The 17,292-nt window shown below is 45.2% G+C and overlaps 1 protein-coding gene across 1 annotated transcript; it reads right to left on the bottom strand.

Moving 5' to 3' along the window:
• Window positions 1-8,018: 8,018 nt before the first annotated feature.
• Window positions 8,019-16,988, bottom strand: LOC306710819 (uncharacterized protein). Its single transcript, XM_079179516.1, has 16 exons — window positions 16,616-16,988; window positions 14,308-15,014; window positions 13,873-13,954; window positions 13,427-13,736; window positions 12,284-13,288; window positions 11,886-11,966; window positions 11,638-11,750; window positions 11,482-11,540; window positions 11,280-11,369; window positions 11,143-11,186; window positions 10,885-11,057; window positions 10,207-10,277; window positions 9,966-10,111; window positions 9,729-9,873; window positions 8,982-9,128; window positions 8,019-8,887 (listed from the first exon to the last, which is right to left on the bottom strand). Exons 2-16 carry the CDS (start codon window positions 14,824-14,826, stop codon window positions 8,600-8,602), a joined length of 3,273 nt encoding a protein of 1,090 aa, XP_079035642.1. The 5' UTR covers window positions 14,827-15,014; window positions 16,616-16,988; the 3' UTR covers window positions 8,019-8,599.
• Window positions 16,989-17,292: the final 304 nt, after the last annotated feature.

Consider the following 17,292-nt stretch of genomic DNA (forward strand, 5'->3'; position numbering starts at 1 on the left):
TCCCTCGCTGCAGCAGGGGACCCGACTCCACCAGGACCAAGACTGGAGAGCTCAACATCAGCTGACACTTCTGATTACGGACCAAGGCATGAGAGTCACAGCAGGATGTGAACTTGAGACTCTGCTGATGAACCAGCAACACGTGTTATTTTACCACACCTACTCGTATGTTATTTATTTGTCATTACCGATGCCGTTGCCCAGGGTGACTCTGACCCATGCACGTTTACACGTTGCCCAAACTCCTCCCATGCAGGGCCTGTTTCCAGAGACTCAGCCTGGCGTCTCTCACATCGAGGTGCATATTTTCAGCTTAGAGCTCTTCAATGCTGTTTTGGCCAAAGACTTTCTTTCCTCGCACATCTGCAACCTGACACCACTGATCCAGTGAATACGGATATGCAACGTCTTGATACTGAACTATGCCTGCTTTTGTTTACAATGCTTTCTGTCCTACTTTCACAAATTGATTCCTTTTCTTGATCTGTGTCTGCTTGCAAATTAATTTTTATGACTTGTTTTCACCATCAATTCAGATCTCAAGAGCTTTTCCTGTAGTGAAAATAGACTAAAGGGTGACACATTAAATCACAATTACAACAAAATGCCCACATATGCCCCTCCAAGACAATTAATATATTTGTCTAGCAATATGTACATATTGTAAATGATGAATTACTCACGGGGAAGTGATGCAATTTTACTCAGAGAATGACTGATGAGGTGGGAGGATGATGGTGATTTGGCTACAAAAACCAACAAGGCTTGAAATACATTTGTTTTGCTTCGAATAAATTTAGTTTGTTGTCATGCTGATGTTCTGATGTTTGGTAAGAACTGTGACTATTTTTTCTTATACTGTTATTAATATTATTGCAGATGTAAATAATGAATTTCTAAAGAATTATTTTAATTAAAGCATGACAAATTTACTGTGTTTTTTACTGTGGTCTTTTTTTAAAGAATGGCTTTGATTTGACAAACTATACAATAATAATAAACGAATTATATGTTCTGAAATTAATACTTTGTAGGTTTAGAGCTAACAGTACTGATAGTCTAATATGTTAGTTTTAGTCAACTGAGGTTGTTTAGTGTGCTGAAGTTTACTTTACCTACAAGTGCATTTTATTCTAAATATCTTATTATTATTATATTATTATTATTATTATAATTATTGTTATTATATTATGATTATTTGTAGTAATAGACTCTTATACTTACACGCTAAAAGCTGCCTAAAAATGTTGCATTTCTTTCTTTTCTTTTTTTGCACCTCTCAGCATTTTATAAGGACGAAAGCAACGATCCCGAAAACGCGCGCATCTGTTTAATTCCTTTTTTTATTTTCTGCATCATGTAGTTTTATTTGCAATTATTTCGTCCCTCTTTGAGGCCTCATAATTGCGGCGCGTTAACGACGCCACGGTTCGGCGGTGCCGCGGCCCACCTGGTGCCGCCGCGTGGGACGGCGCTAGGATGATGGAGAGGGAGAGGCCGCGCGCGCTCCATCTCCGAGACCTGCAGCACGTGAAAGTGGTTGTTTTTTAGGCGCGCGCTCAGACATTAAGCGTTATACATTGCAGATATTGTATCAGTGAGTGTATCACCAGATATGAGTTTAGAGTTTGCATATTATTTGTATTGTTAAAATCCAATGAATTAGCCTTTATGAAAACAACGATGATTAATGTGCGAGTAAACAAACCTAAAACCGTTTGTTTACTCCACTTAAATAATATACAACAGCATTCAGACCCGTCTATATTTGACTATGAATTAGTTTATTAGTAAGCACCTGGTTTCATATGAATAGTGGACAAACTATCTCACCACAAAGACCATTCTGGAGCTTTCATCACAGCAGTCTTCCTCAGGAGATGCAGTTTTCATGGCATTGTAAATATGTCATATGATGCATTAATAACAAATGTGATGTAAATGTAAAACTAAATGTCGACAAAGTTTGAATTATATAAAATACATTTATATACAAGAAAATATACAGATGTTTGAGCACAGTTTTTGACCAAAAGTGTACCAATATAACAAATATATTATTTACCAATGCAAAGTCAAGTATTTATTGACTTTACTATGTGTTTGTTTCTAGTTATGGTTTCTTTTTGTGTTCACTTGTTTACTTATCGAGTAGCCTTTCATGAGCTTCTAAAAAAACATTTAAAAAATGAAACCGTATCCAGTAACTTTAAGAGTCCCATCAGTGCGCTTGAACTTGCTCCAGTTTCAGTGCTTTTATTCTGTTTGGTCTCATTAGACCACTGCAACCTCTACCGTAATTCTCAGGTCAAGAACTTCTGTGTGGTTCATGGCCTAATTCATCATTAAAGAAACCCTCAAGCCTAATTACATAACTCTTGAATGACGTTTTTTGTCTGACTTCTGAGACAATCACTTAAAGTCCTCAATATCAGTTCAGTCGGAGCGGTATCTGTCTGCTGATGAAGATCGGCCCTGACGTCTTTGTGTTTACAGTATGCACTTCTCTTTCTCTCTGCTCCTCCAAGCCTCCCCTCTCCTCACATTTCACCATTTTCCTGACTCACCTCTTTACACCCCTCTCTTTGTATCCCTCTCCTGCAGCCGCACTACTGTACACACCCTGTAAACTTTAAACAATAGCTGCACTTCATCCCATTGTTGTCCAAGTGGCCTGCCCCACTCCACTCAGCCCATCAACTGACTGGACACTCTTTCATTCTTTGCAGTTCCCTGCTCAGGCATGCAGAAACACACACACAAATCCATATACACTCGTACATACAGAGGAGCTTTTCAAGTTGATGCGCCTCACAGGGGCGAAGGTAAACCTTCTCACCGAACCCAATTTCAAATTCCTCATCCAGCTGATGGCCGGCCAGAGAAATAACAGCAGTTAACGTTAAACATTAACAGTCTCACTGCCAGAGGAGTAAAAAACAAAAACATTACACTGCTACACACGAGCCACAGCAGAAATAACTCTTCTCTGTCTCTCTCTGGGCCTATTAGCGATGAGGTTTCGGGCCACAGTGCTTCTGGTAATGAGCCCGGCAGCACAATACAGGCACCGGGCCGGAACAGCTGAGGGCAGACAAAGCTGGCAGGACGGGGACTTACTACATTTAACACAGAGCCATACTAACACTGTGTCCGCGTGAGTGTGTGTGTGTAGGATGGAGGAGAAGGCATGTGTCCCATCACCATTATGGGGACAAACTCAAAGACAGAATGGGGGCCCCTGGAGAAATTGCTGCCAAAAAGGCAGCAGAGGAGTGTGTGGCAATCAGTGGGCTGACGGGTCGGGGTTGTCCTGCGCCAGTCATCTGGAAAGTTCTCCACTTATCTCTCGGGCTCGAGACACTGGGCCAACCAACTCAGCCTGGCAAATAAGCATTATGTAGGCTGACAGAATTTGTCCGTCCAAATGAGCTGCAGAACACGCTGTTGTTTCAAACTTTGAATGGCAGCGCCGCAGTGTGGGCCCCGCCCCGGTTCAGGCGCCTTTGTGGCCCTCCAGAAGACCCACATTGTGTGAGTGAACCCATCACCTTGTCTGTTCATTGTTTAGCCGAAGCCTGGCTGATTGTTTTGAACCCTTTGTCATCTTTTTTTGTTTTGCATTACACCATCCTCTTTGTCTTTGAATATGTAGCATCCCCTTCCAGAGTGTGAGATTCTCCTTTGGTTACTTAACAGGACTGACAATCAATACTTCACCTTTCTGACTGCTGGCATTGTGGGAGCTGTGTCCGACAGTCTGAAACCGACCATCTGACCATCTCGCCGACTTTACGCAACAATTAGCCGGTGTGCAGCCAGGGGAATGTCGGCAGAATCTCTGAAGCGCTCTTTGTTCATTTTGAAACGTGAAACTACTTCTGTTACTATTCTTACGTAGAGACATGCATGTACAAAGAGAAGTAAACATAAAAGTAATGTTGGGGCTGAAGGGAAGGCCTTAGTTTTGCAGGTATTTGTCATAAAACAAACAACAAAGCATTGGACACAATATTTTTACCTGATAATGGCACTAGATGAAAAGTTAAGGATCTCCAAAGATGTTACAATTCATCCTCAGGCGGATATGAACACCTGCTAAATTGAATTACGACCTTCCTCAGTGGAAAATCAATGTGGTTGAAAGCATCATTAACACTCATCCTTGTTTCTGTTTTTCGAGGACTAAAATGAACCTCCAGACCAAACAATGAATCGCTGTCACTACAACCAAAAGTGTCTTCCTCATGGTGACGCTGAAAAGAAACGTGAGATCACAGAAGTCAACAGGATTCATCCTCTTTGAACCATTAATAACGAAAGAAAAGTTTGTGCCAATCCATCCAGTAATGTGGGGATATTTCACTGAAACATTTAACTTCATGGTGGTACTACAGATGGAAAGTCAAAGATTAAAGAAATTCATTAGGATTCATCCTCTGGGGACCACGAATGTCTGTGCAAGATGTCTTGACAATCCATCAAACGGTTGTTGAGATATTTCAGTCAGGACCAAAGTGGGGGACCGACCGAACGTTGGCATAAGAGCCAAAGGGCCTCCGAACACCTGAGCGGACTTCAGAAGACAACACCTTCCTCAAATTTCAAGAAGCTATCTAATCTCCTCCACCTTTAACCATAATGCACCTGGAACAAATGTGCCAGTCAAACAGAGCAACGTGGTGAAACAGAGGGTGTTTCTGTTTGGGAGCAGGCTGAGAGAGGAAACACAGGTGCCCTGTGTCCGACCAGCCTATTAAACAACACACAGGCCCTGAAGGCAGGAAGCTGCTATTGACTGGAAGACATCAAGAAAAACGCACCTTTCAAGGCACGCACACACACACACACACACACACACACACACACACACACACACACACATTCAACACTATACACACACACATGGAGGTGGATAAAATCTGCCAGGTATCAGGTACTGCCCTGAGGGAGAGGGTTGACCTGTGGAGGCCGGGGGAGTCAAACAACACAGCTCACTCAACGTCACGCACACATCCCGATAATGCTGCTTTATCCTGGAATTAAACTGTAGGTTGAAGATCATGGATCAGAGAAAGAATTCATGCAAATATTCATAGCTTTTGGATTAAAGTTCAACCTGACTCCTGCTTCGAGTTGAAAGACGAAATGAGATAAGATGGAGGAGATAACTTCACTCACATTCTTGCTCTGCTCTATACGTTGCATTAACCTATGGAGCGACGACCGGTGTGTTTGCCCTGCATCTTAAAAGCCTTAAGAGAGTCTGTGCCCGAGGAGTGTTGTCAGAGGCAGGAGTGTGTGTGTGTGTGTGTGTGTGTGTGTGGAAGAGGAGAGGGCAGAAAGAGGTCATGCGTTTCAATGCCCTTAAGCAAGGCACTTGCCTTAACTCTCTCAATGAGAGGCTCCTTTGCTACAAAAAGCCAGCATTTGTATAAGAGGTATGGAGGGTCGGCTCTGATGAAATCTAAAGAGTGATTCATGTTTGGGTCTGATAGGCAAATAAAATGAAAATGTCTGGCCATGGGAGAAGCAATACTAATGAGTGCAGTCTGTGGGGGGGGGAAACAGGGCAGGGGAGATGTTTTTCTTCAGTGCCTCCCATTTCTTTCAAATCAAGTTACAGCGATAAAAGAATATCACTTCCCGCTGGAAATTACACTCACACCCAAGCCAAATATATTGACTGCGTTTGCACAAAAGTACAGGAGATGGTCTGGTACAAGTGGAAGCTCGGAGAGAATAAGAGGAGAGTTATTATTTAATGTCTCAGTGAACGAGGCGAGTAGATTCTGAGTGGGAAAACAAAACCCCTGAAAGGACCGCAGAGAGGCTTCGAGGGCTCTCGACGAGGAAATCACAACAACAGTAGTGAAGAGCGAAGGATGAAGGGGGGGGGGGACGCCGAGAGTGAGACAAAAAAATGTTTTGTTTCAATGACCAGAGTGGGAGAAATCAAGTGTTTGGTGCAGATAACAGATCAAAAGTAACAAGTAGAGCGTGCGAGGCGTCGGGCAGCAGATGGAGAATGTGCGTCAGGAGGAGCATTGAGGGCAGACAAAAAAAAAAGAATCCCAGGGATGAATGCGAGTGTTTACAGCACAGTTTATGTTTGCTGGCAGTGTTTGCAGGTGCTAATATTTACAGAGCATCTCAGAGCCATTGAGGATGTTGAGCAATGTTCAAAGCAACAACGTGTGTGAGTGTGTGAGGGGGAGGAGGAGGAGAAACAGAAAAAGAGGGTGACCTTACGTGTCGGGGTCTTTTTTTTGGAGCCCATGCTGGACAAGCCCCTAATGATCACAACTTGAGCTCTTGCCTTTTTAATTACCCACCCAGGCCTGACTGAGTCGCACAAAGCTTGAGAATGGAGTGGCGCAGATGGAACAAAAACAGGCCAATTCCTTGGGAAGGGTGCCCTCTGAACCCAGCAGCTAATGCAGCCCCTGCTGCTGCAGCCGGTCATTATTGTTGTGAGAGAGGAGAAGAGAGATGGCACTCCAAAACAAGGCCACCACCGCCGCTGAAGTCATGGTCCACAGGCCATGTGAGAAGAAGCTCTTGGTCGAGAGCTCCTGTGTGACGCCAGCACACAACGAGCAAACCTCCAGCGCAGACTCGTGCCCCAGTCGGAAACATAACACATTATTAAACATTTCAATTTGATCCGACGAACAACGGGCACTAATGGCCGCCTCTCGTCGTAACATTTCGTCACGGGCCCGAGAGCATTTAGGTTAGCCAAGATGGCGTCGCCTCTCAGCGTCGGCCTCCCCGCCCTTCTCAAGGTGCTACGATGGCCCCCAGCGCCTGTCACTCACATGGCCCATCAGTCAACCTCATCTGCTGAATCTGACTTTATCTTAATGAGCTGTTGTTATTCCTGTGACTGAATGGAGGCCGCTTCCTTTCATGGGACAAGAGGTTGAGCTTTATCACGTTAACTAAGCGCCAACGATGATCCGTCAGAGTTTCACCTGTCTGTCCAGGGCGGAAAAGTCTTAAATAAATCTGAACAAGGAGCTTCGGCTTTAATGAAACGTCCGCTTGTCCGGTGCCTTGATCCGATTCAGGCACCCAAACAGTTCCCGTCTGTATTGTCTGTGTTCTTCATTGCGTTTCCTATTGTCACATCACATTCCTGTGTGTGTGTGTGTGTGTGTGTGTGTGTGTGTGTGTGTGTGTGTGTGTGTGTGTGTGTGTGTGGAGCGGGAGGGGAGGGGAGGGGAGAGGGGGGGCTTAATTCCAGACATCCTGCTCTTATTGTTGACCGCCCCAGGTCGACTGCTGCTCAACATGTCAGGCTGAAAGAGAACAAAATGGGGCCCGTGCCACTGAGAGCGATTACACACACACACACACACACACACACACACACACACACACACACACACACACAATTCCAGGTCTGCTTCATCTTCTGTCCTTTTTGTAGTTGAGGTGACAGAATAATTCAAATTTACACCTGCAGTATTTGGAGGAAGTGACAAAGTAATTGTTATCGTACAGTTTGATCAGTAACTGCAACTCACACTGTGGCCTCGCGATGCATATTCTAAAAGTCTTCCTCCTCTTTGAGCTTATATTTGAGATATTATTTGAGATTAGAAAGTACGTTTTCCTCAAAATGTTTAACACTGTAAGATTCTGTTTTGTGCTTGATGACACACACACACACACACACACACACACACACACACAAAAACAAACATTTTACTGTGTTTGAATATCAATAATAAAGCAGATTTCTTTTATGAAAAATCAAACAAAAACAGATTACTGACAGGTTGAAAATGTTACAAAAGTGACACTGATGAAAAAGTGTTGCTGCATCTGTTCGTGTTACAACTCACCTTGTGGTGAAAGGAAACATGTTTGTATCTGACTTTACAGCTCACAAAACCTGTAATTGTGGAGCAAATGTTTGATTTCCTGCTGTTTGTCGTCTCTAAATTTAAACTGAATTACAGGCCCTCAAACCTGAAGTGTTGACGCTCATGAAGAGTCTCACGACTGAATGAAGAACAGAAGGAACATTTTATTTTTCCCCCAAAAGAGAAAATAATACATGACATTTTAAAAACAAATCCTTCATTTGGAAACAATATGTAACGATGTCATCAACATATTATAGACAATATTAAAAACAATGAAAGTGCAATTAGGATTTTTTTTTTTCTTCTTTTCTTTTAAACACACATCCTGTTCCCCTCCAGTCACTCACAGTTGTGCTATGCTACAGCACCCTCTAGTGGTTGACATTTTAAAAAAAGGGACAGTTTTGCCCAAAGTAAAAAGAACAAATGAAAGCAAACGTGTACAATGTTGAGCACAACTACAGACCAAAGTTAACACAACTAAAACAAAATAAATTAGCTCCAGACAGTCACTCAGAAAATGAATCAGGTTCCCGCTTTCTTTCCTGAGAGAAATTGAGGGTTTGGGATTCCCTGAGGTTTCATTTTGTAAAAGTGCACAAGATAAAAAAATGCAGAAAAACAAAAACACTAACTCGCTGAGGCCTCAGATATGTACAACTCTGGTGCTGCTTTCCTTCTCTGCTCATTGCTTCCACAACTAAACGCTCATAAAACACCGCTCAGACCTCCTTATTCCACCGAGGAATGATGGTCCGGCGATAAGTCCGTCTTTCTGAGATGTTGCGTCTGACTTTGATCACCGTCGGAGGGGCCAACTCCACTTCCAGAGAGGGGCTGGAGTAGGACTTTTTCAGCACGCCCTCAACCTCGTCTTCCTCCATCAAAGAGTCTGCCCACACTGCCTTATCAAACTGTTTCATGTCCGCGACGCTCGACACGCTGCCGCCTGTCTTCTTCACGCTCTTCCACGCCTCCAACCCCTGGATGTAGATCTCATAGCGACACATCTGCAAGGGTTTCAACATGCACGGGGTCACTAATGGGGATTTTTAGACACGTATACACACACACACACACATTCACTCGCAGCGAATTCATTACCTCGTACTGCAGGTACTCTGCTCTGACGCGATGCTCCTCCAGCTCCTTGGCTTTGGCTCTTTTGCCCTCTGGCAGGTTTTGCTGCAGGTACGCCAAGTCCTCTTTGAAGGACTTCAGTGTTCCTGCATAAGACTGCAGCTGACGCTCCTGCACAGGGAGAAGAGCAGCACAACAGATAAGCGGCTGCATGCAAGTCCTTTTTAAGCAAATCCTGCTGAGGAACAAACAGAAAGTATGAACCCTGTCTTGCTCCAGCTGCAGAGGTGAAGCGTTCCAGGATTTGAAATTGTGCATCTCATGATTCATGTCTGTGCTGTGAATAAAGTTGAATTCAATTCAACAACAATTCAGTACAATTCAGCTACAGCCTTGTTGGTCTCTTATGACCAGTAGCTTATGAACCTAAATTGACATAGTCTTGCTTTAACAGGACAGAAGGGAGTGTTTGAAAATGGAAATTCTTTAGATTTTAGGCTATTCACTGAAATGGCTGTTGGATCGTACAAGAACTGGGCAAAGTACAAGCTAGATTCATTACACAAGTCATAACAGGTTCAGTAGGAGCAGCTCAAATAAAGTGGTGGCTTGGCCTTTATATAAAAGAAAGGCACGGTAGAGCTGGGATTGCTAAAATCTCCCAGGAATTAAACACCTGTGATATTATTATCCGTAACTGTGAGCCAAACAAATACCGAAAAACACAGTCGTACTCAAAATGAGTTAAGCAAGAGAGGTATGAGTGTGTACCAGAGTGTGAGCAGACTGCGATGAGGGGAGGATGGGTCTGCAGAATCTCCTCTGAGAGCCGACGGCGGCGGGGAACGGAGGCGACGAGTGAAGAGCCGAGACCAGGTTGATGCGGCTGATCCATGAATACATCTCCACTTTGGATCTGAGAGGAAGAGAAACAGTGTGGCACTGACTGTCCGACTCTTTGAGACACACACACACACATATATATAGGAACACAGCGCTGTGACTTACGAGGCCTGAAAGAGTAAAACCCTCCAGTCAGCCGTCTGCAGACGGAGGACGTGCGGCTTCTTGATGTAGTCGGCCGCCTGCTCGGCCAGAGAGTGGTGCAAGCTCACCACCTCCTCGTCAATCGGCTGATCCCGCCGGTAATCATCCTGACGCACATAAATACACTCAATTATCTACGCTGTAGGGAGAGGTGATAATGACATGGAGTGCTATTGAGAATCCTAATGGATGAGTTGCTGACCTTCTGCAGGTAAAGGACCATTCCCCTCACCACTCCGTAGAAAGTCTTCCAGCCTCTCTTTCCCCATGGAGCTGCCACACAGAGACATGCAGCAGGTGTGTGAAGATTTGGAAGTATTGATATAAAAGCCCTCAATGATGAGCGCCACTTGATGCGAATGAGAAGGTGACCAGAAATGATCAGTGATAAAGAGCTGAAGTTGCCTACTGCAACGTCAACATGAGAAGTATCTCAACTATAAATGAATAGTTAAAATTGTGTAAAATTGTGTATATTGTGTGCTGTTTACTATGTTACTCACACAATATACACTTTACAGCATAATGTGGTGTGCTCAGATTCAGTGATTCAGATTATAATATAAAATCTAACAAATAATCTAAAAAAAAACAAAGAAAACCACAAAGAATTTAAATTAAACATTAATTTCCACTACACCACTGCCACATCTCATTTGGACTCAGAGACTCCTGTCTATGAAATATATTTCAGAACAGTTATACTTCACTGCCCTTCTTTTTGCCCTGTTGCAATACATTTCACGGTAGCAGAGCCAAACATCAGAAATCCTCAGTTCCCTGTAACGTTGTGTTCCTCAACACCCCATCTGACATATTATAAATTAACTAAAGTACTTTTGCGCCTTTAAATCCAGACTTTTGCTTGCGTCTCACTCACTGCGTTTGCCGTCGATGTCGGCGTGCAGCTTTCTCTGGATGTATCCCTGCTTGACCACAGAAGCCGTTTTGTCGTGAGGAACATCCTGGAAGGGGTTGGCCTTCGAACGCAGCGGCGCATCTTCCCTCGCGTCCTCGTCCACCAACACGGAGCTCTTCAACTCCTCCTCGTCACTGTAACATGCAAAGACAGACTCTCACTGTATGTGTAAGATTATAAATACGCGAAGGAGGAAGAAGAAGATGTTTTATGACTTACACAGCCCACTGCAGCGGCTCACTCTTTATGGAATTGTAAAGACTCTGAAATGGCGACGGAGATGAAAAGGTTAAATATTGTTCCCCAACAAGGATGTGACTTTGCTTTTTGAAAAAGAAAATCAGTGACAGTATTACCTTCAAGAGATCCTTGCTGAAGTTTTCTCCTTCGTTCATCCCATCGAGGTTGGACACAAACTTAGCCGAGGACATTGATTTCCCCACATTCTGTTAAAAACACACAAAACGTCTGACTGACTAAAAGCCTCACAGAGGTCGTCTGGTAACACGGCGCCACGTCAGAACAAAACTTAAGATGCAACTCATAAATGTTTCCCACCTGTCCATGCAAGTCAGTGTTGAGAAGCATCAGAGCACATGTGAGCGCCAACGCAGACTCTGAGGATGTAAAAGAAAGAAGGAAAATGTCACATGTGAGCGCTCGCTGCTGTATCTTTGAGCAGAAACCAAAAAGTCGACTGCTACTGAAACTCACCTGAAGAGGTAAAGGAGTCGGGGTTGCACTGATGGAAGCGGCAGGCGAAATGCTGCAGAACGCGCTCTCTCTCCTGGGTCTCTCCTATCAGCACCACCACCTTCAGAAAAGACCTGAGAGGGAGAGAGAGAGAGAGGGAGAGAGAGAGAGAGAAGAGAAAAAAACAACATATACAAGACGATGTATGAGCGTGTTTCGTGAGAGACGTCAGTGCATGAGAATCCAAGCTCCACCTCTGCAACTCTCACCTCAGGGCGTGATCCAGAGTTTGCCCGGTGAAATCAAACAGTTTCAGGTATTCCTCCCCGACAGCTCGGCTGAAGTCATTGCTAAACAGAAACAAAACACATTCTGTGTCAGTGTTGTGACCACTTTATTTCTTAAAAATGAACCTGTTTTTTTCTGGGTGAGAATAGAAAACATCTTTAACTTCATATCTATACGACATTTCAGGGATGATTATCTAAACCGCAACGATATCGACAACCAGCTGACATGAGCAACCAGAGAGTTGGTGATAAGTTACTATTTAAAAGGGTAGAAAAGGTTCTGCGGCTGCAGCTCCACTGGCCAGTCGTGGGTTTGGCTGCGGAGCTCGTAACACCATCATCCTTAAGATATAAACAAAATCAAATAATGTGCTTACTCTTTGTCTAAGTGCTTCACCACGTCCACACGTTGGATCCCATCCAACTTATACAGCCGCTCGGCGAGGCGTCGGGCCATCTCTCTGTTCACCGCGTCTCCATTCATATGAGGCGCTGCTGTCTCGGGGGGTTTGGGTTGCTCGTCATTTGCAACGATTGTTCGCACGGAGCCGTCCACGGCGGCGCATCCTACTTCTTCTTCTTCGCCCCGATGTGACGTCTCCGCCTGTTCGTCCACCCGGTTGAACTCGGCCTCCGCTGTCTGCTGTGTGACCTCGGGCTCGGGAGACAGATGCTCCGTTATTTCTGACTCATCTGTCTCCGGCTGCACAAGCTGCCCAGAGAGAGACGAGTCGGTCGTTTGCGGCGTCTGCTCATTCTGCTCTGACGGCTCCGTCTGTTCTCGCCGCTCTGCCACTCCGACAGAAACCGTCTGCTGTGATTGAGTGGAGTCCTGTGGCAGGTCTGCAGTTTCACGTTGGGTCGCCGACTCCTCCGTCGGCTCCATCTCCGGTGGCTGCTTCAGATGCTGCGACTGTCCTAACTGGTCTTGCGACACCTCCGCTTGGATCTCCTCTAACTCGTCGATCGTCTCAAGCTGCTCGGACTCGGCTTGCTCGGGCTGCGGTGAAAGCTCTACGTGCTGGTCGCAACCTCGTCGCTCCAAACAACTCGCCTCCTCCGGTTCTTCCGTGAGCTCTATTATCTCTGGTGAGTTTTCTATCCTCTCTGTATCACCTGCCGCCTGGGTCGACAGTTCTTCGACGTCGTCCGCAGCCTCCGACTGTTCGGGGTCAATGTTCTGATCTACATCTTGGCACATTTCTGGCTCTGCAGTCTGGCCAGTGGGATCTTCATGTAACCGCTCTAGTACCTCTATGTCCTCTTCAGTCCCCGAGTGTTGCCTTTCCTCCAACAGCTCTGACTGCTGCGGATCAATCAGCTTATCTGGGTTTACAGTTGGTCCGGTATCGTCCTTTTGGAGCGGCTCTGCAGGAAACTCCCTACAAGGTGCGGATGACACACGGATTTGAGTTCATGTCATATTAGCACATATTACTGTGACATGATTAACATACCGAAAGCGTCCACTGTTACATACTTCCTGTTCCCCTTTCTTAAGTTAAGTCCATGATACTCACACATCAATCAGACAACTGACAACGTTTGCCTCTTCACTTTCGTCAGTACAGGACACGTTTATCTGCACCTCCTCTTCTCCCTCGTCCTCAACACCGTTCGCTGAAGTTTGCTCTTCCTCCGAGTCTCCCTGTCCAGTCAGCAGAACGTCGGGCCCCTCCTGTTCCTCTTCTAGTTTTAAATCTACAAAACTGTCCGCTTCATCTTCTGAGGCATCAATCCCTTCAAGGATGTTGATTAAGTCCACAGTTTCAACGGGATACGAGGCCACCGAGTGTCCTTCCTCCTCTTCTTCTGCCCTCAGTGGGACATCTGGATGATTTTTGTAGAAGAAGGTTACACATCACAGTTCAAACCAGAACTATTTTCAAATAAAAAAACGAGAAGGCCACAAAACATTTGCTATTCAACAACTAATTCAAGCCGTCTCCCTCCGAGTGATACATACCGTTATTGCTTTCTACCAGCTCATGTGTTGGATCTTCCCTTTCCTGTGTCGGCGGCTCTTGCACATCTGCAGCATCACATGGCTGGAAATTGCAACACAGGCCACTGATCATGAGCATGAGTTGTGCGAGAAAGCTTGTGATTGCCAGCGGGGCTCACGAGTAAGAAGCTGCACTCTGATTCTCATCTGACGAACATTGTGTCTACTCTATTCCTCCCGCCGCTGCTCAGCCCACTACAGTAACCCAAACACGTGTCTCTACAGACACAGACTAAAAGGTGGTGAGGCCAGAGTCAAGTGAAGAACGGGTTAATGACACAGGAAATCTGCACTATATGCACCGAGACTGCACAAAAATAGACTTAACTCTAAATAATGACAGCATGACAACACAACACTTTTTTTTTTTTGTATCTCCTCACATACAGTACGTACCTCCGAGCCGTTTCCTGTCCACTCTAGATTTGAGTAGAGAGGCAGACGATCAAACTCGTCTTCTTCCCCTCTGCCCTCGCGTGTGAAAAGATCAGCATTAACGCCTCGAGGTTGGTAAAGCGACGGGGAAGTGAAGTCTCGACTCGTCACGCCGCCAGAGCTCGGCTCATTGGCCAAGCTGCCGTCGGTCACGAGCGAAGGTGTCGCCGCCGAGGGATCGGGCATGTCCCACTGCACTGTGGCGAAGGAGAGCGAAGGACTGGTACAGTTCATAGGCCATACTGCCTGCTCCCACTGTTCCGCCTCCTCAGGGGTGTCTCGTCCTGCCTCTAGGGAGACACTGAGTGGATCCGTCCTGTGCGCCTGGTTTATCTGGACCTCTGTGTCGCCCCACGCAACGGCCTCCTCCTCTCCGTTCATGTACTGGTGGTCGATGGACGTCCACGAGTCCTGTAGAGGCTGCTGAAGGCCTGAATCTGTGACATCTGGTAGAGAGGGGCACACGTTTTCCTCCTCCATTAGCGTGTGTCTCAGTCAGTTCCGTTGTTGGGGGTGTTTGTGGGTTTTGGTGAGAGACGCTGTAGCTGCAAATGTCGCCTCGCTACAAAATGTCCTGCTCTGCCGTTTGACGATGGATCATTCTGTCGGATCCCATGAATGTGAAATCCTGAAGCATGCTACGAAATCCAACGGCGCCATTCACAGATCTGTAACGAGAGAGAGAGAAGAAAAAAAAACGTGTTAATGTTCAAAGATATTTCACTACACTCCCATCTGAAGCAGAATAAACTTGTTGGGTAACCTCCAGGAGGAACATCTGATTTGCTGAGAGACAAAAAGATTCATAAGACTCTATATTTGGTTGTAGAGCAATAGCGATGATTCATTGGTTGACTTTTGGCTCTACATTTGTTTCCTATATTAAAACTACTGAGGACAGCATTGCAAATTACACACGACCCTCCTAGCAAAAACAAAAGTGCCATTAAATCATTTACGGCCCTGATAGCACAAAAATACTCCAAACACTCACCACTTGTGTGTTAACCCAATCCAGCCTTGAGAAGGTTTTTGTCAGCTTTTTTTTTTTTTTTAAGCCTGCAATGCTCATTTGTCAACTGTTTTTAACTTCTTGGTGTGTCTCTGCAGGTGTGTGCAGTGCAACAGACTTTTTGTGAATTGTCACAAAAGCAAGTTTGTACTTCCTGACCACAGACACAGTGAATAAGCCGAGCAAGTGAGCAAGAGAGAGAGATAGAGGTGTATGGTGCGGATTAAGAACGGAGGTGGGGGGGGGGGGGGGGGAAGAGGGTGGGGTATGAGGGGATGTTTCGGGTGAGCAGTTTAACTGCCTGCGTCCTGTGTTTATCAGTTTATCGCCACGCTGCACGGTGAGTCTGAGCTGAGGATAAAACCGTGAAAGGGTCCGAATTTAAACTGCATGTTGTCAACACAAAATTATTATTCTGGTGACGAACAGTTAAAATGTCACAACAAATATCTTATTCTCTTCTGCCTAATTTAATCTTTCCCTCTCTCTCTCTGTCAAACTGTTTTATTTGCATGTCTTTACTTTTCTGCCTATCTTCATTATTCTTGTATTCACGTCACGCTACCAACATCCGGGACAGACCGTGACCACATTTCCTGTGTGGGTGCTCACTTCTCAGTTCCTGTCAGGGTGCAACAAGTGCTGCAGTACATGAAGATTAGCACAGACGATCCTCTGTGAGTGTTAATAGGGAGAATCTGAGTTTAATAAACAGAATTTCAAAATAATGTGCACCACTCAGATGATAAAATATTGTGTTTTACATGATAACACAGTTTGATGTGTGATGTTATCTTTGGCAGCACTGTTGACGATACAAATGGTAAATGAAATGCTCAGATGACTGCAGAGATTTCTAGATTCCTTCATTAAACAGAAGAAGACAAACACTACGTTAGTCAAACAAATTGCAGTATGCGGAGTGGAGCGCGCCAGGAGAAGTTGTGTACAGTGCATGGGAAGGTTATACAGCACGTCACAGGCTTGAGAGGGTGATTGACAAAATGTTAAAGGAGAAGTAGAAGTATGAAAAAAAACTTCCCGGGGAGAGAATGAAATAAAAAGAGGAACACAGACAAACTAAAGCGAAAGCTGAGAAATGTACGTCTAATAATAGAATCTCTCTCAAGAGGATAAACACTCCCCGTGTCATTCATTACCATCAGTGTAAACATGGCACAGACAGGAACACTTTCAAAGAGCTACAAATGAAACTCTCATTAGTAGGAATCTTTTCAACTGTGAAACATGACTTACCCCCTCCTGGGTCTTTACAGCAACATCATATGATCGGCCAGCTTGTGAGGTTTTAAGTCTCGTGGGAGGGAAAGGCACACTGCTGTGTTATACCGGGATAATATCGCTGTCAAAGCGCTGCAGCTTCACAGACATGCTCACCCAGCATTCACCGAACACTCAGTTGATTATGCCTGAACCTGCTACACACAACAAACAAGCCTCACATCCGCTCTGTTGAAGCCGAGCAGCCTTTCAGTCTGTGGTGTCGCATAACGATGCATGCAAGTCACAAGTCCTAGTCTGAACCATGTCCTCCCCCTTCTTCTTCATGCTTCCTGTCCATTTTGGTATAGATCAAGATCAGACTTCAGCCTCCCTCTGTCCTGTTCCTCTCCCAGCAGGTATGGCTGTAGGGGGGGAAAAAATAGGGGGAATTTGAGTGGCACGGAAAGGGAGAGGAGGAAGAAGAAGAAGAAAAAAAGGCACATTGTGATTGGCAGATGAGTCAAGAGCTCAGAGACACCTGAGAGGCCTCGGTCCACGCCTACCAGCCTGAAGGCATGCAAGCACACACACACACACACACACACAGGCCAGGTGAGGGGAGTGGCTCAGCTTCATTCCTGCAAATGACCCCCAGGAATGATGTGGTAAAACCAGAAGGTATCCATATTCAATATACTCAAGTCATTAGC

The sequence above is a fragment of the Pholis gunnellus genome (assembly GCF_910591455.1).
Source record: "Pholis gunnellus genome assembly, chromosome: 18".
NCBI classification, from domain to species: Eukaryota; Metazoa; Chordata; class Actinopteri; order Perciformes; family Pholidae; genus Pholis; species Pholis gunnellus.

Bases quoted from the DNA above. Each gene is read 5' to 3' on its own strand.
- LOC306710819 (XM_079179516.1), bottom strand. From the start codon at position 14,826: ATGGAGGAGGAAAACGTGTGCCCCTCTCTACCAGATGTCACAGATTCA. The intron at 13,289-13,426 runs GTGAGTATCATG...CGCACCTTGTAG, and splicing joins GTCAGTTGTCTGATTGATGT to GGAGTTTCCTGCAGAGCCGC. The intron at 8,888-8,981 runs GTAATGAATTCG...AAACCCTTGCAG, and splicing joins CAGAGTACCTGCAGTACGAG to ATGTGTCGCTATGAGATCTA.